General features: G+C 44.7%; 1 protein-coding gene across 1 annotated transcript; it reads left to right on the top strand.

Annotated features, from left to right (window-relative positions):
- The first annotated feature begins 853 nt into the window (after positions 1-853).
- Positions 854-16221, top strand: TMEM233 (transmembrane protein 233). The gene is made up of 3 exons (XM_066562356.1): positions 854-1042; positions 8652-8786; positions 14435-16221. Exons 1-3 carry the CDS (start codon positions 854-856, stop codon positions 14444-14446), a joined length of 336 nt encoding a protein of 111 aa, XP_066418453.1. The 3' UTR covers positions 14447-16221.
- Positions 16222-18636: the final 2415 nt, after the last annotated feature.

The following is an 18636-nucleotide window of genomic DNA, read 5'->3' as shown; positions in this document are numbered from 1 at the left end:
AAAATCTCAACTTCAGCCTTCATCTGATCAAAAGTCTCTATTTTGTTGATACACGTGTGAAGATTTTTCTAGGACCACATAGCAGAAACAGCCTATTCCTTTCTCAGTGTAGGCTGCCATGTCACTCCTCCTACTTGAAAACCATTATGGAAATAGATCTTTATTTACTTGTGGTCGTTTGGGTTTTTTCCCCCCGTATGTTAGGTTTTAGAGATAATGTTGATTTCCTTGCTCCCTTTCGTGCATCCCCCATAGTGGGTTTCACTTACAGATGTCATGTTCAAGTAATAACAGAATGATTTGCTAAAACATTGACCTTAATGTTTTAAATTCGTTAGTTTCTGCTGCTCTTCGATGCTTTTTGCTAAGTTCAGCAAGAGGCTGAGATGGCAAATTCAGTCCAGGTGCGAGGAAATGGCTTTGCGGGCTTTACCCCGCTTGCTGAAGCGGCTGGGACACTTGGAAACGCGAGTTTAAGAACGCAGCGCAGTTCTCCCGGGGGTTGTGCAAACTCGGCTCAAGTCCTTTAACTGCGGGAGCTGCAGAAGTTCCCTAAAGGCCGGAGCAGCCGCGGGTTTTGCTGCCCGGCCGCGCTGCGGCAGCGCCGGGGGCGCTCCCGGGGCCGGGCGGGAGCAGCGCGGGGACCCCGCGGGGCCGGGGCGCTGGAAGCCTCGGCGGGCGGCGTCGGGCTGGGCGCTCTTCCCATCGCTCCCCGGGATCGCTGAGACCCGCGGCAGCCCCCCCGCCCCGCCCGGCCCCGTCCCGGGGCGGCTCCCTTGGCTCGGCGCCGCTCGGTCCCGCCTGCCCGGAGCGCTGGGCTTTCCGCGCCGCCCGCCCGCCGCACCGCAGCCCCATGTCCGCGCTCCCCGCCGGCGCCGACATCAAGCGGGCTCTGGAGAACAGCCCCGAGACCAACATCGAGGATGAGCTGCCCGACGAGCCGCCGCCGCCGCGGCCCAAGAACTACCTGCTCCTCAGCATCCTCTCCTGCTTCTGTCCCGCCTATCCCGTCAACATCGTCGCCTTCGTGTTCGCCGTCATGGTGAGTAGCACCTCCGGCTTGGGCTCCGAGCGGCCGCCGCCGGCCCCGGCAGGGAAAGGGGCAGCAGCCGCCTTGGAGCCGCTTGTCCCGGGAGCCTGCGGACACCGGGTGAGGCAGCGAGCCTGGGAGCATCAGCAGGCGCGGGCAGGGGGACCACCGAGCTATCCCAGCAGCGATGGAAAACGTGGAGTGAAAGGCAGTTTCCAACAAGTTTTCACTGTCAGGTGGCGGGTTTATTCCAGTTAACGGGGTTTGTTGCATCAACTAAGCCGCACGCTGAACTGGACGGAGTATCTGTGTGAAAGTGTCAGCTGGAGAACAGAAATCAGATTTGGTTTCTGCTTTAGTTAATCAAATATAATAGGAGCGCCTTTTTTCCAGTAAACAGGCTCTTTGATACTATTTGTTTGAATAATACAGATGATGATAACGATTGTAGGTTGTTGGCAATTGCCCGTGTAAATTGAGTATCAAACACACTGAGACAACAGCCTTACTCCTACAATCTGAAATTGATACACTTTGTCCTCAATAACCCAGCAATCCCCTTAACTTCCAAAGGATTGTTGGAACAGAATCTCCTCCTCTGAGTTAAAAGTTGCAGAGTCAGATCCAGAGTTTTCTAGTCATATACGTGATCGGTGTTATCAGTAACACTGCAATGTATTTCTGTTGTTTAGGAGCTGAAAAAGGTTTAAAACATGTTGTGTATTTTCATCCTTTTCTCTGACAGCCAAGCTGAGAAGGTAAGTAAAAATGTAGTTATTTCTTTTTGCAATTAAGTATAAGAATAGCTAACTACGTCTAAAATATCCCAAAACACACTTTTGTAAAGTGTGACAAATAGAGATTGATGAGAAATCACATTGCTGAAGTTTGAAAACTACTATTCCAAAACCATTGTTCAAGTTTTGGTTGGTTTTTTGTTTGTTTGTTTGTTTTTGGGGTTTTTTTTGTTTGGTTGGTTTTTTTTTTTTCTTTCTAGTTAAGTATTAGATGTCTTCTTCTTTTTTTTTTTTCTTTTTTTTTTTTTAATTTTCTTCCTTCTGTGTTTATCTTCTTTGTTGTTACCTTAACTATACAATATGCTTTTTCCCTTATTTTGGGAAGATTTTGTTCTGCTGGTACTCAGCATCCTTTCTGCCCATGGACACTGAGGGTGCTATATAAAGTAATGAGAGCTGATGATCTGGGGCTGGGAGCGTCTGTTCCCTGTGACACTGCTTTCATCAAGGTGCTGGGGCTGTACAGAAGTTAACTGTCAGGGACAGAATTTGGCCTCTAAAGATTTTTGCACCCCATATGGAGAAATCTCCACCCACAGCCTGGTTGAAGTTCATGCAGGCTTCTGGAGTCAGGCATCAGTAACTTACCGGGGGATTTGAAGGAACCAGGGTGGGAAGAGCACTTCCTGAATGCTGAACAGCCTGTGCGGGTCTCAGCTGCTCACTCCCTTACAGGGGGAAACAAAAACCAGACCAGTGACCTCCCCTGTCTGGGAATAGCATCTGTTTCAACACATCCTACCTAAAACCTCTCCTTTTCTATAAAAATAGCATGTCCAATTTCTTTTCCACAGCCTGACCCCCCTGCCTTTCCAAGCTGCAACCTGTAACTGCTGCATTATCCTCAGCTGCAGGTTCTGCATTGTAGCCTGGGCTGGTTTTATTTCCACTTCTGCTGGGATCTGCACCCTCCCACCCTTTCTCAGCTGGAGCTGCTAAGGGTTAACACTGAGATACAAGAGTGGGTTATATTCTTTTCTTACAGAAGACACCTTTACAGTCTGCAGAGCTTACCTGAGACCTTGGGTCAGATTTAAAGACTCTCGCAAGTGGATGTTCTACAAATTTCCACTTCATAAAATGGACCTAAAAAGGAAAAGTCCTGTTGGCTTCTAGAGGGGGCATGGTTCAGCACCCTGTGTACCTGTGTCATGTCCTCCTTAACTGTTCTAAATTCAGACAATGTTTTCACTCTAAAAGTAGAGTCTGGGCTCTAACACACCCCCAAAATAAGTGACAGATTTGTTTTCAGTCTCTTCTGTCTCTTCTGCTGCCCCATTTACAACTCCAGCGCTGGTTTCCTCACTCCTTTCTCACCTTTGGAGGCTCAAACCTCACCGTTACAGATCTTACCTCCTTTATTTTTAGAATAAACCTTTTGCAAGTTCTCCTTATTGCAATAATAACTTTCCTTGCTCCTTACCTGTCTGTTTCTCATGGCAGGGGTCAGAGGAGAGCTGGTAGAAAGGGCATTATTGGCATCACTGTTTTGCCATATTGGCATTACAAGAGCCCCCCTCCAACAAGCCACTGACCACCTGCAGGGTGAGCACTGCTCAGCATTTCTGGCAAATGGAGTTCTGTTTTCCCCAGGACTCCTGGCTGTAGGATCACTGCTCTCAATACCCTTGTGCAGCCCCAGATGCCATCAGTTCTGCTCCTTGTTGCTTCCAGCAGCTGGGTCACTGTGAGCAGCTGTGTCACACTGCTGTGCCATCAGTCACCCCCCTCAGCTCTGCCCTATTCTTTGCATACAAGTGTACCCACAGGCAAGAGTTTGGGGGCAGGTACCAGGTCAGGAGGCTTCTGTGGCACAGGAGATTTCTCTGGTGTGGGCACTGTGTCACTGAGCTCTTTGGCTCCTTCTCTGCAGTGATTAACCCAAAGAGCTCTCAGTGAGCTGCCAGCTGTGTCTGAGACCTGGCTGGGGTGGACTGGTTGTGTCTGGCTCATGGGGTCAGAGCTAGAGGGAGGCTGTGGAATAACTCTGGGAAATGAATCAGATATTTTCAATGCCAGCACTGAGGTCTGACAATTGAACATGTTTTGTTGGCCCTTCTCAGTACCCCCCTTCAGCTGTCTTCATTTCAGAGATCTCTATGTCAGACTAGTTCTGTAATTCCATAGGGCCTTACATTTGTAACAACCTCCAAACAGTCTCTCCAAAGCTATTTCTCACTGATTTTTGCTCCAAACTCCCTCTTGCTGTTGACACATTTTTGTTTAATCATTTCCATGCTTCAAACAACATATGTGGTCAAGCTGTGACAATCTTGGCTCATCTGCCTCTGATAGTAACAAGTTCTTTGTCTGCATTTGTTGCTGTTGGATTCAGATGCCTTGTCTTTATATGGGTTTCCCTAAGCAGAGACAACAAATTAGAGGGTGGTGGAAGCCTTGGGGACAGGAAAGGATGGACCTTGCTTTCTCAGAGAGCCACCTCTTTTAACTGGGATCCTCACAAGCCATGTGCAGTGTGCTGGCTGTGGCCAGCTCAGTGAGCAGCAGAGTGACCAATGTTTCTGTATTTAGAAAGTTTACTTGCAGAGTTTATTATTTATACAACCCTTGTTAAGTAGCTTGTAGGTACCTGGATATCTAACACCATATGGGACAGCCTGTACTCACTTCAGGAATATTAAACAACATATTTAATATTCAGGAATATTAAACAACAGGGCTCAGCAGCTGCTGTTAAGGCATTTTTGCATGGCCCTGCCTTTGCAAACTGCTAGGTTTTTGTTTTTCCTCACCAGCATCCTGCAGAGCCAACTCCCCTTTCACGTGTCCTGCTCAGCACCTGCCTGTTCTGAATTGCTCCCCAAGTCCCCCCTCTCCTTTGTGTTTCCCTGTGAGCTGTTCCTACAGTGAGGAGTCACCCTGAGTCAGCAGGCCTGGTTCTTCCTTAGGTCTGAACTAGACAGTGTCTCCTTTCCAGGCACAGCCAATTAAGGTTCACCCAGTCTGGCTTATAGAGCCTAGAAAATGCTGATCAGAGAACCTCAGTCTGGTCTGCCCAGATCTGTAAGAATTGTAGAGGAAGATTTCTGAAGCAACTCAGTGTTCTTTCATGTTTTTGCCATGATCAGTGCTCTGGGAGTGTGGAACAGAAAATACACATGAAAAGGGATTAATATTTTATAGCTAATTCAGCACATTTCTGTTCACATGAGGTTAAGTCACTTTATTGTTGAACTGAAAATGTTTTATAAATAGATGTATGTGAACCTGGTGAAGTCACTGAGATTACTCAAGTAAACAAACAGCTGCAGAACTGTGGCTTTAATTTACATTATGACTTCATAGCCAGTGAGGTAGCAGAAACCTGAGAAATCATATGGTGTTAGGTTGAAAAGGGCTGAAATTTGTTTTAAATGTTGGACAGACCAAATGCCTCATACAGATAACATGTTCTCAATATATTGCCCAGCCCTTGGAATTAAATAGATGTAACAGTTAAAGCTTTAACAGTTGATGTTATCTCTGTCTAATGTTGAAAACTGGAAGCTTGACCAGGAGCCCTTTGAAGTAGATGGAAGTAATGAATTTCAAAAAGCTTTGCATCAGACCCCAACCACTCCCTCAAACCTCTTATTTTTTTATTGAATGCTTTCTAAGTTATTTCATTTAATTTAAACCTCTTCATAGAGAAACTTTGGTCTCCTTCCTGACTCTCCCAAATCCTATTCTTTATCATTAATGTTGTTTTCCTCCTCTTCATCATGGATTTATATTAAAATGACATTATTTATTAAAGTTTGCACGGTGAATTATTTATGCAGTACCTGCAGAAATCACATGGACATTTTCCAGACTTCCTAACTACATTAGTAAAATGGCTCAGAACTGCAAGCTGATGGTGTCAGGTCTTGCTTACAACTCTGTCTCACTTTTGAGACCACAAGCCTGGGGAACTGAGTCGATGGTGTCTGCAGAACCCCTCTGCAGATGCCATGCAAGGGGAGAGCTTTGATAAGAGGTGGGCACAAAGTCCAGGGCCAGGGTGTCTGTGGTGCTTTTCTGTGTTTCTCCCTGCAGCCACAGTGGCATTGGTGGTTGTTGGCAGACACAGGAGGAGGTCAGTCTGCTCAGGGCCAAGCTGAGCTGTGTTTCTCCTCATAATCCTTTTAAAGACCTTTCCAAATGTACTTGGAGAAAGCTCTTCTGCAGCCAGAACTGCTGGGGACAGTGGAGTGGCTTTGGTGAGAGGACAGTGCCAGCCCCTTTGTAGCCGGATCAGGGCTGGCACTGTCCTGTTTGACCATGTGCTCGTGTCCATCTCTCATTTCCACATCTGCCCTCTTTCCCCATTGTGTGCTTTCCAACCTCAGTGAAATCTGACAGCAGAGCAGAGGTTTTAGTGATATTCTTTGGGGACACAAACCAGAGAAATGTTTAGGCATGTGGGCTTCCTGGAAGGGAAGAAATGCATCAGTGCTCTCTTTAAGGACATGAGTGCATCAGCATCTCAGCCTTTCGTAGACTCCAGAGAGTAAGTACCTGCACTTATCCTTGAGATGCAGTTCTAGGAATGCAGGCTGTGTTGCTTTGGGACTGTCTGGGCTGGGCTGATGCTCCTGCAGTGCTGACACCACGAGTGCACCCAGCCCATTAGCTCTGTGTGCTCACTAATTGACACAGCACACACATCATGCCCCTCATTGCTTTCCTGCTTGGGAGAAATGGCTCTACAGCAGTGCTTGGTGTGCTCTGAACTTCATTCCTTTCCTGCCCTCCACAGCCTCAGCTCTTCACTCTGTTGTTCTGTTTGCTGCAAAAAGTGATTTATAGCTGAAGCACTTTCATTATAGCACTTGGTGGTACCTCATACAGTCTTCTAGAGACAATCTGAATTCTTCAGTCCAGAGAGCAGTTAATTTGATCAGGTCCCCATATCTCTCCCCCTACTCTTCCCATTTCTCTGATACCTCCTGAAATATATACAAGATACTAAAAACCATGTTGTGACTAATCTGATTCCCTGAGGAAGCATGCTGAGTTCAATAGTGAAATCTGATCTAGAAATCTGGACTCAGCGTTATGGCTTATGAACTCAAACTCTCATGATTTTACAAAAGAATTCTTAGGAATAATGCCCTTTTTAATGCTTTGATAGCATCTCATTCTTGGGAAAAAAATTCTACAAACTGTGTTTAGACTCATGTACTACAGTACTTCGTGTGGTTCACTGAATCTTTTCCTTTAAAATGGTTTGGTTAAACCAAAAATTAATTCAGAAAATCCAATAGTCTGTCTCACAAAAGCCTAGAGGATCAGAGTGGTCCTATCACACATTGCAATCTGAGCATGTAATGAATGTAAAGCATCTGCTAAGTCATGGGTGGGTAGAGAGAAACTCGAGTCTCTTGAGATAATATGGGGATATCTGATGCATACCTCAGGATGGATATGATAATAATTATCAGTGTCGTCCAGAAATGCAAAGGAACACAACTTCTAGCCCATGAGGATGGCACTCAGATGTTTTGTTCAAATGACCTATATTTCTTCGGTTTGTATTTTTCCCACCACTAGCAAACTACCTATTAATTCTTCAAACTTTGTTTGGAAAAGTAAAATATTGGAAAAATAGGTAATTAGTAAGCTTTTTTAAGTTTTGCTGAGACTTTCTCTAAAACTGCAGCCTGTTTATGCTCTTTTTGATGCTTATAGTCTTGTAAAGCATAAGAATTTATCTCACTGCTAGTGAAGTGGCCAACTAACAATTCCCATATACTACAAAACTATTTTCAAAGATAAAAGCCACTGGTTTATGCAAGTGGGTGGATGTTGGTTTGACAGCTTTTATGCTGGTATGTGTGGTATTTTCAGGGTCCCATGTCATTGGGAGGAAAGATGAATCTGACTCCATGTTCTTAGAAGGCTAATTTATTATTATATTATATTATGTTTATTATATTAAGCTATACTAAAGAATAGAGATAGGATACTTAGAGAAGGCTAGAAGATACTAATGAAAAATTCATTACTCTCTCCAAAGCCTCAACACAGCTGGCTGTGATTGGCCATTAAGTTAAAACAAATCACATATTGGATAAACAATCTCCAAACCACATTCCAAAGCACTCCAAAACACAGGAGAAGCAAATCAGATAATATTGTTTTCTTTTTTCTCTGAGGCTTCTCAGCTTCCCAGGAGAAGAATCCTGGGCAAGGGGATTTTTCAGAAAATATGATGGTGGCAGGTGTGTATCATATAAATAAAGCCTCACAACTGAACAAAAAAAAAAAAACAACCAAAACCAAAACAACGAAACAAACAAACGAAAACAAACAAACAAAAAAAGAGCTGTAGCCTCAATGAAAGGTACTGAAAATTGTTGACAGTGGAGAGAGATGGGGAGACTGGTGATCAGAATCCAATTTTATTGTGGGATACAAACACTTCTATACTATTGCAGGGAGACTGGTAATGTGTACTACAATGATTAGGTTAAAATCACATACACAAACTTATGCATATAACAACATCTCTTGCTTGCAGAGTTTAATGGGATTTTCTTTTTCTGGTAAACCTGTTTGATTTAATCTTCTTGCAGTCCAGGTCTAATTTTCAAAGTTCAGTTTGCTTTTGCCAAAGCATCCTGTTATCAAATCTCTTATCTTAACCAGGTCCAAAGTCAATGATCTGTCTTGTGTCCCCCAACATTCCAACAGAAAATGAGTGGGACAGAAAATTGGACTCCCTGCTTACCTTGGCAGTGGACATTGATTTGTTCTGTGGGTTCAGAGCTGTTGTGCTGCTCTGCCAACAGGTTTGTGTTTGAAGGGCAGAGCTGTGATTCCCTGTTTGCCCTCTGCAGGCTCTGAACAGTTACAACCAGGGGGACATAGAAGGCTCCAAGCGGCTGGGTCGCAACGCGCTCTGGGTGGCCGTGGCCTCCATCATCATCGGCCTCTTCATCATCGGCATCTACTGCGCGGTTCACTTCACAACGGTGAGCAAGGGCTCTCACAGCCCTCCCTGCAGGCCTCCAGAGCAAGGCACTAAGGGCTGCCAAAACCACCTCTCTCTATCCATCCAGGGATGCATGTATGCTTTCCAAAAGGATTTTATTGTATTTTACACTTTAGAAAGTTCTGTTGACTGTGGTTAAACGCAAGCGACTCTGTCTTAGCAGCAGGTGGTTTTCTAGAAACTCTTGCAGCTCCAATATGTTTTTCCAATTTTGGCCAGTTGCTTTTTGGTTTTTCTCCTCCTCAGCTTCACCATCTTTCAGATCAAGTGACCTTTAAATTTCAGGTAACAGATTCCCCAGGTGATAATTTTCAGTCTCATGTCTGGCCAACCGATCTTTTAGCTCTGCAAGGAGGAGACAACAGTCAATTACTCCTCTACTGTTTGACAGTAAAACAGGTGACCAGAACTATATCAAAAGTGATCAAAAATGTCATTCTGACTGATGTCTCTGTGGGGTAAGGCCCTTCACTCTCCATGCTGTGTTATTGTCCTCCCACACCTGCAATAATAGAAACAAACAAATGAACAAATGAATCTCTGGGGTTACCCAAATGGATTACTGGAAAAGAGAACAAAAGCAATATTGAGGGTATTAATAATCTTTCTTAAGGTTGTGCAACAATGTGTTCTTTTCTCCACAGTACTGTGCACTTCCCATTGAAATAACCAATTTAAATGAATTTATTATTGGCTGCTTTGGTTGGAGGGCATTTCAGTGCACTGTACAAACTTATGCATAAGCTATAAACAGAAAACACCCCATTTACCACTGAAATGAAGACATCTCTGGGGAGTGGAATGCAGTAACTGGTTAAACGTGTACAGCATTTTCATACAAAAATTGAAGTACAACATATTGAACTGCAGGGAAGTTACTGGACAGGGGGTCCAGCTCTGTGGGACATTATTAGATGGTGCTGCAGACTCTAAGTGTCCTGTGCATTCATTAATTTTCTGTGCATTTTGCAAGCAAGAGTCTTGGTTCAGCTTGTGTTCAGCTCATTCAGCGCTGGCAGATTTAAACCCAAGGCCTTCAGGCTGGGGGTGCCAAGTTTTGTAATTGACAGCAGCAGTAAATTCCACCACCTTGCTCATCATTTCTCAGGCAAGGAGAGCAGCTCAGTTATCTTTTCAAAGTAGGGGAGGGAAAGGCAGTGTGAGGAGTGGCAGACAGCACTGGTCTGAAGCATTCACAGTGACCAGGCAGCAGCAAACCAGTATAATACAACTTTGTTTTTCCTATGAGGACTTTTTAAATTGGTTTTGGTTCTGGAGTTTTTTTTAAAGAGAAAACTTTCTGTTGGGTAGAGGCAGCCAGGTGCCTGGGAACCCTCAGAACACTGCTGGGATATTAATTTCTGTACATAGTTTCCACAGAGCTTTCTTGGCCAAATGGCACCATGACTTTTGTGAGGAGTCCAGGTTCACTGGATTCACTCTTCTCTCTGTCCTTCCAGCCTCTTCACTGCTCCCCTTCTCCCTCTCACTTGTCACCCTCCAAAGAGCTTCTAGGCAACAACAATCTTTTGATGTGAAAATGAGTGAACAGAAGCACCCAGCTGGTCTTTCCACTCTCCATGCTTACCTGAGTCCCCTCTGTTGCCTTACTCTTGGACGTTTTTACTTTATACTAAATTGTTTTAGTCTGACATTCCACTGCTGTGAATGGCTTTGCACACCCCATTCACTGACCTCACACCCATTTGTGCCTTTCTCATGATTATTTACTGACAGCCACTCTGCCTCTGCTGAAGTGAAGTGATGGTAAATTAATTCTGTGCTAACTTTAATATATGTTTCAATATTAGTAAGGTAGCACAAAATAGCCTTAGATACAATAATATGGCAGATTTATTTGATCACCATTAAGCACAGATTTAATGTTTCCCTGACCTACACATGCATTTTTCCTGCAAGTTGGACTTCAGCAATATGCAGGAAAAGCTTGACCCTTCCAAGATTAATTCCTATACTTTATCCACTTGAAATTAATCAGATACCACAGTACCCAGTTCTTTCTGCTGACATTCCTTGTGGCTTTTTTTGGTCTTCAAGGGATAACATATCTCACTGCACATTACCTTGGGGAGATACTGCTGCCAGCATCAAAGATGCAAAGTGTACTGAGAACTCAAGTTCTCTTCCACAACATGAAGCCTCTGAGAAGCAACAAAAGTGAGACATCCAAGTCTGGTTGGCAGGGGGGAATCTCTATCAATTGTTACACAACTTTTCTTATAGGTACAGAAACTTGAGTCAGGCTCAGCTGGCTCTGAAGCCTCCTTCAAAACAACTCCACATGCCTCAGCCAGGAGAAGAATATCCAGTCAGGTGTGTTGAGGGTAGAAATGGTGGAAGTTGCAGAGAGAGGAAGAGCAGGAAATTCCTGCTTTGAGCAAACGATGATTTTACACCACCAATAATACTCCCAAATGTACCCCCAATGATAGTGGCAGACTTGGGAAGAGGAAGACCCTTTCACTTCTCAGCAAACCCCCACTTCCAAGTGTCCTCATGTGCCTTCCTTGGTTGGTTCAGTCACAGAGCAACGGTAGCACAGGAATAACAGCAGCCAACACCTACACATCTACTGCAGGGAAGAAACAGCCTTGACTTCTCATTCTGAAGATTTACTCAGAGCTAAGGCAGCTTGGGGCTTCTCCTGCTGCCTTGGAGAGCCTCATTTGTCTCAAACACTGGCATGTTATCTTTAGCAAACATATATTAAGATATGTAGTGATACATATTTATATCCTGGAGCAGGGCCCACCCAACACTTGGGAACCATCTATGATCTGCAGCCATGCCCCTAAATGTAGGCAAGGGGAAGCCATCACTTGCATCACTGGAGCTGACAGCCCAGCAATAAAACTTGTGTGTCCTGATCAGTGTGAAGTGGCATGTCCCTCATCCTGCTGAGGGCTCTGAGTGCAGAGCTGTGCTGTGTGTGAGATCAGGGCTGTGCCTCATTCCACACTGGGCCAAATTTATTCTTACTCTTCCCCATTTGCTTTCAGCCTCCCCTGTCAGCTTCCCCTGTGCCCCTGCCTTGCCAGTCCCCAGAGCTGAGTTACATTTCCAGGGCTTGCTCAGATGTAACTTTAGCTGGTATTTGTGTCACCACAGTCTGGCCCTGCCTCAGGCATGTTGTCCTCAGGCATGTTGTCCATCAGGAACTGCAGTGAGAAATGGGATGTATTTGCCTTCCCTGAGGGGACAGCACTGTGACCTGGAGCAGGGCAGGGCTGTGTGCCACAGCCTGTGTGTGCCATACCCTGCTTGCTCCCACCCAGTGCCACTGTTCTCATCATGCTCCTCTCAGAAACCTTTCCCCAGACTTGCACAGGCCTGGAGTCAGCCTTCCCACCTCTAGGCATTTTGTTCAGCAAAAGGTGGTGATTTTGTCAGTCAGCGAGGGCTCTCAAGTCATTTACAATCTGTGTTTTCAGAGCAGCCTCAACGTTTTTGAAGCAGATTCCAAATTCTGTTTTGGTTTGGGTTTTGCTGACATGAGACACCCTCAGATTACATTTGAGTTCTGCTGGCAGGGTTTAGGGAAACAAGAGCCTGGGCTGGATCCTCCTTACTTAAGTGAAGGAGATCCTAGATATCCCAAACCCAATTCTTAACTGGATCTAAACATGTCATATTCTACTTCATGCTGGCATGTGAGTAGTTCAGAACAATATTCAGCTCCTCACAGCACATTACTAGACCACCTCTAGTGTCTGAGTGACACTTAGCAGTGCTGCTCAGGGCTGAACTAGAGCTCACTTGAGTTTTGCCACCCAGCTGAGCCACAAAGCATTTAATATACAGCCCACATCTTCTGTGCTCCTCTCTTGTGGACTTCTGCAGTCTGGACAAGTAGGAGTGAGCCGAGCAGAAATGTGGAGGGTGAGTGAGAGGTGTTAGAGAGAAGTAAAAACTCCAGTAGACTGAGACAGCAACAGTTTTGCTCTGAGGAAGGAAGCCAAAACGCTGTGAGTTTGGAATTTTATGCAAACCATTAGGATATTTCAATGCTTTCGTAGAGGAGCCTGAACTTCTGACCCCTTCCTTAATCTCACTTGATTTAGAACTCGGCCCCAGGGAAGCCACAGAAATGCCACCTGTCAGCATGGCTTCCAGGGAACACAGAGCCAGCCAGGCTGTGAGGAAAGCACCAGCTTGCACTGCTCAGAATCAGAAGGGTTTTAAATCAAGCACATGTGCAGTAATGCAGCATTGGTAATTCCAGGTAGAAGGGAAAGGAGTAATTGTTTAGACTGTGCACCAGGGACAGATGTACACGCACAGTTTCCTCACTGACTTAGAAATAATTCTTCAGGAGGAAAAGGAGTGCAAGGTTATTTTTAGTATCTCTGCTGTCCTGTTCCTGAAGCTCTCAGAAGCCTTTGCAGAAATTCCACTCAGTGACTGCCTGTCTTTCAGAGACAGAACAAGCTGAAGACCAGCACGAGGACAGGGATTACTCAGCCAACCTCCAGATCTTTACACTGGAGGTGCCATCCTGTCCTCTGCACCTTACCATAAAAATAAACAAGTCAGGGTCTTGTGCTGCAGGGACTGGCCTGCCAGTAAGGGATAGAGCTCCAAGCCTGAAGTCAGGGCATTCCTGTTCTTTAATTCTTGGTGTCCACCCAGCCAGGGAGCTCATACTGCTGCTTTTCTATTGTAAGGGCACATATTGATGATTTCCTTGATCCTTACCTTGTTTTACTGGATTTGTGAAAACATAGGAGCCTAAAGTCCTCTACCTCTCTCTCAAAGTATTCCGTCAACTGGGAGGCTGATCAGTGGCACAGTGTGCAGGTGCACAGACAAGGTGGTTACATCAGCCTGACTTCCTTAGCAAACCACATGAAAAATCCTGGTCCAGAAAGAGCTGTTTCATCTGTGCACAGAGGAGATATTCCCACAATGGGTTCCACCCAGTGGAGCCATGAGTAGCATCCAAGAGACAGTCAGCAAAGGCATTAATGCTGTCTGCAGGATATATTTACTGGGCAGTGCCTTGGGTCCCAAATCCCTCCTTGAGGAGCTGCTAGAATGTATCTGCCTGATGGAGGAGATCCCTCAGAATCCAGGGATATTTCAGGGCATCCATGGGTATTATCTGAGAGCTTTCCCCTACACAAGAATTTGAGGGAATTCCTCAGATCCTTGCTCTCCTAATGCAGATGCACAGGACAGGTTTCCCAGTCCTTTTAAAGCATGTTGTGTGTTACTGTGGGATTTACCAAGTTCTCCATTGCTGGAGGGTTGTTCTTGTCTGACTGCTTTATGTACCACTCCAAGGAAACAGAGATGCTGTTGACCTCATGAATCTTTGTCAAGTAAGAGCCCATTTCCTGGAATGGAAGGCCCTGATTTGCATTGATTCAGGTAACCAAGTTTAAAAATTCAGTTCAGATTGACAGATGACCAATGCCATTAGAAACTCAGCTCTTTGACTCAAAACTGTATTGAGCTGCTAGTCTAGAGGGATGTTTGTTAAGAGAACAAGTACCACTAATGTGGCATAATGTATCCATTAGATCTGTAGAATTAATAATTCAAACTCACAAGGCAAACTCTCTGTCTTCTCCTCCTCTAAACACACATATTTCTGTGTCCTTGCAGCATGCTATCTGAAGACCAGGACTGCACTTGGATGATATCAACACGTAAACCTCTGGAGGGGGAAAAAGAAGAGATGGAAACCATTCCAGACTGTTAGCTCTGACCCTCTAAGTCTGCAGAGGCATGTTGCTGGTGAATGAACTGATAGCCCAGTTAGTTAATCAGCATGGCGTGACCAGGTTTTCAAAATTATTTATTTATAAGACATCTCAGTATAAAGCAGCATTTTCTCTTTTACCCTAATGTATAATGAGATCTTGCCCTAAAAAAAAAATCCCTTTTCTTTCTCTTTTCCATGGAATGTGATGTTCCCTGGCTGACCCCAGCCAGAAAAAGCCAACATATCCAGACTGTTTAAGGTGCACAGTGTAAGATCTGATGCACAGCCCACTGAAGCTAGTAGAAGAACTCCTGTTACTTCTGGCAGATTTTGGATCAGGCCATTAAGGATTTTTTCATTACTTTAAAATAGTCTCAACACGACACAACTGTCCCCATGGGTTTGTGATTTTATCCTGCTCTGTGATTTTACAATGCCGTGGGCGCACTCTGACTCAGCAGCTGCTTTCTTTTGTCATCCTCAGCTTTTAGAACTTTACCTTGGATTTTTAAACACCTGGGACCGATTTCAATCACTTGATTATTAAGAGAGACTCTTGTTCCATAGCATCCATATTTTTCTTAATGATTTATTTTTGTTTTGTTGTCTTTCATTGTTGCACTCCCTTGACTTAGCTCTTGTCCCTCATTAAATTTGCACTGATCATATTTTCCTCTTTAAACCTCACATATGTAAAAAGTTCCTATTTTTTTATCTGACAAAAGATCTTCTTTTTCAACAAATGTCCTTCATCCCTTTGTTGTTGTGCTTCTAGCAAGGCACATCGTTTCATTGTGTTCTGCTTTGTTCATGTGGGTTTTGTTTGGCTCATCCTCTCATCTCTATGACTGTGTGTCACTGCAGTTAGAGATGGACAGACTTCTGCACCTCTGCCTAGTTACAGACACACTTCCTGATCCTTAGACACTACTCAGTGAGCAGCCTCGGGTTCCAGAATTGATGGCCTCTAAATTACTGCAGTTTCTGATACCTTGTGCATGGGACAGCTGTGTTTATTAGCTGTTTCACAGAATATGATTGTTTTGTCACACAAATATCCCATGTTAAAAGGAGTGAGCTCTGGTGAGCATTAAGATGTGGCTGCATCCTCAGCAGTTGCTGCTCTGCTTTGTTACCACACCTTCAAGAGAGCTGTGCCAACTTCCACTCCCTGCACCAACATCAACCTGGAGCAACTGCCCAGGAATCCAGGGAGCTCTGCAGGTGCAGGTGAGAGAAGAATCATCTGTCAGGAGTTCAACAGCCTATTAAAAATGAAAAAAAATCCTCCCAGAAACCTTTACCTGTTAAAGCATATGCCTGGAAGTAGCATGTATTTTTTGTGCCTTGATATTATATTTTCAATGTGCTTTTTCGCTTTCCTTCCTGCCAAATTCTGTTTTTCATTGAAGTCAGTGAAGCATTACCTCTCCTTAATTCCTGCAGTATTAAACGTCACAAACTCTGGTGAAGTCAGCTGATTTATTAAACATTTACACTGATCAGATTTGTCCACGTGGGAATCTTGCCACTGATTTTGATGATCCCAAGAATTGGCTGTTCTGTGAACTCCTCTTTGGTTTTTGAATACTATTTTAATGGTCTGATATGTCTTGTGGGAGCTTGCCTTATTATCAGATATGATAGAAATGTCATTGACAAGTGGAATAAAATTACTTTTAATTCATGTCTATTCTGGTATGTGGGAAGTGTCTTTCCTAAGTTTTGTTGCCTCTTCTACTGGAAAGAGTAATATCCCTTTTTCTAGCCCCTTGGACAATTTCAGAATGAAGTGAATCACAGCAAAAGGAGGTTTCCAAAGTTGTGTGGGCACCAGAGGATAGGGATAGGCAACTTGAAGTATTATTTTAACTGCCTGACAAGGGTTGAGATCAATAGGAGCTAGACACCCGACTTGTTCAGAAGCTTTTGAAAACCATACTGGAAATATAACTTGCTTCTTGTTCCTTATAAATATCTTTGAAGTCTCACTCTTAATATAATTGAGAATTGAGCCATTGTACCTTCAGTGCTTCTGAAGATAAATGTTGGTACCTTACAGTGCTATTGATTGGTATAAAAATAAAGGCTTTATATTAAACCACTTAATGTGACAGAGAGGAGAGAATGCAGCAATTCCTCTAATGTCCTTAGTGCTTCTGTGTCATAGGTAATCTTATTTTTGCTTTACTAATGTATTGGTATTGTTTCTCTTCATTTATTTATGTTTACATAAATTTTCAACCATATTTGGGAAGTGCAGCTTGTGCTGGAAAGAGATCAGGTCCTTGTACAACCACATTGTTCTGATGTGTGACAGAGACATCCCAAAGCAGGCAGCAAACACAGGGAGCACAAATGACATTTTAGTGCCCAAATCAGCAAGGCCCTAGTGCCAGCAGTGGGTGTGGAAGGCAGAATGCAGCTGTCTGACTGAGGAATTCGTGCCTGCTCCATATTTAGAGGGGCATGTATACAAATTCCATTATCTCTGACCTGTTCTTCATTGTCACACATCTAGATTTGGATTTGGTCCATTATTCTGCATTGGACCCTCCTTTTTTGGTAGGAAAAAACCCATGTTATACGATATATGTGCTGAATGATGTTATTTGATGAAACAGAGGGAGGTGGGAAGCAGTAAGATGTATTCAACTCAACATCTGTGTCCTGGGTGCATGAACAGAGTCTTCCTTCTGCAAAGCTGCCTCAGGCTTCCACTTTTTGGACACAGTGTCCTCACACACTGAAGGCACCAACTAATGCCTCAAGTCCAGCTCCCTTTTCTTTCCTGCACATATTACAGGCAGAAACAGATGGCAACTTGAAATTGCTGGCCTCAGCTCCTGGATCACGTTGGCACCTTTGGCTTCTTACAAGGCAGCTGCATTCTGCAAAACAGCCCAGTGCACGTATCTTGATATGTAATCCTAGAAGAGGCTTCTAAATATAAGTGGGGGTTCTTTGCTGCTGTATGAAGGGGGTCAGCCAGACACTCAAAACGTGGTGTAAGTTTCTTCAGATTGCACAAAAACCAAATTATCTCGGGGATAATATGAAATTAAATTCTTGAGGTGCCTCCCTGCAGACACACCCAGGGGTTTACAGCTTTCCCCTGAAGATCAGCACTGGCTCTTCAATTTATGTGGTTGCAGCCAGGATCCATGAGTGGTGAGACTCCAGAAGTTGTAGCTTTTGGACCTCTATCTTTGGATATGTGCTCACAGTGTGTTCTGCCTCTCAGCCTGGAAATAGGCTGTATCTGGTTGCTGCCACAGTGTCCCTCACTCTCAGCATCTGTTCAGGTGCCTCTGCTGAAACAATGGGCAAACATCTCTCTCTAGGCTCATTTCCTCCCCTGCACCCTAACTTGGTCTGCCAGTTATTTATTTCTGATTGCCTCAGAAGGGGGAAGATGGAGTCATCTCCCCCATTAGTTTTTACTTTGTGTGTTTGTGTGTGCACACATGCAAGAAGAATTGAAGGGTTGAATTCCCAAAGGCAAGTAAGATCTAAATACAAGGAAAGTCACTGGATTGATGGGGGCCAAGCTGCTTAGAAGCATCCTGGTTACCTGACAGCTGTTCAGGAGCCTTTGTGGAAGATGAAGTCCATATCACCAAACCTTGAACAGATGTGGAACCTACCCTGGCTTTGCAGGAGATAGCTCCAGGCAAGGCTGGAGCCCTCAGGGCTCTGCAGGGCTGCTGCCTGACCCCCACCTTTCTGACACAGCCCTCAGTCTCCACAGGCAGCACCTTCAGGCTCAAAAACTACCAAAATGTTGGTTTCCTCTTACAATCCTCCCACCTCCAACCTCATTTTGAATTAGCAGGTCTTGGGAAGTGTGCAGAGTTGGAGCAGAGGAGGGATGCAGTGGTGTGTGAGGGATTTCTTCTGTGCACTCCCAACGTTCCATTTCCCAAGCACAACAGCACATTCTGCAGCACAGCAGGACACATGTCCCTGAGATGGGACTGAGCCTCTGAGGAGGCTGCCCAACCTCCTCTGCTGCACTCCCTGCCAGCCTGGCAAAGGGGGCTAAACCCACAAGGGACCTAAAAGGAGGAGGGGGCCTGGAAAGAGATCAATCAGCCACTGT

The sequence above is a fragment of the Molothrus aeneus genome, chromosome 18, assembly GCF_037042795.1.
Source record: "Molothrus aeneus isolate 106 chromosome 18, BPBGC_Maene_1.0, whole genome shotgun sequence".
NCBI lineage: Eukaryota > Metazoa > Chordata > Aves > Passeriformes > Icteridae > Molothrus > Molothrus aeneus.
Note: the sequence above shows the minus strand (reverse complement) of the source record. Positions and strands in the feature narration are given on the sequence as shown.

Bases quoted from the DNA above. Each gene is read 5' to 3' on its own strand.
- TMEM233 (XM_066562356.1), top strand. From the start codon at position 854: ATGTCCGCGCTCCCCGCCGGCGCCGACATCAAGCGGGCTCTGGAGAAC. The intron at 1,043-8,651 runs GTGAGTAGCACC...TGCCCTCTGCAG, and splicing joins CCTTCGTGTTCGCCGTCATG to GCTCTGAACAGTTACAACCA.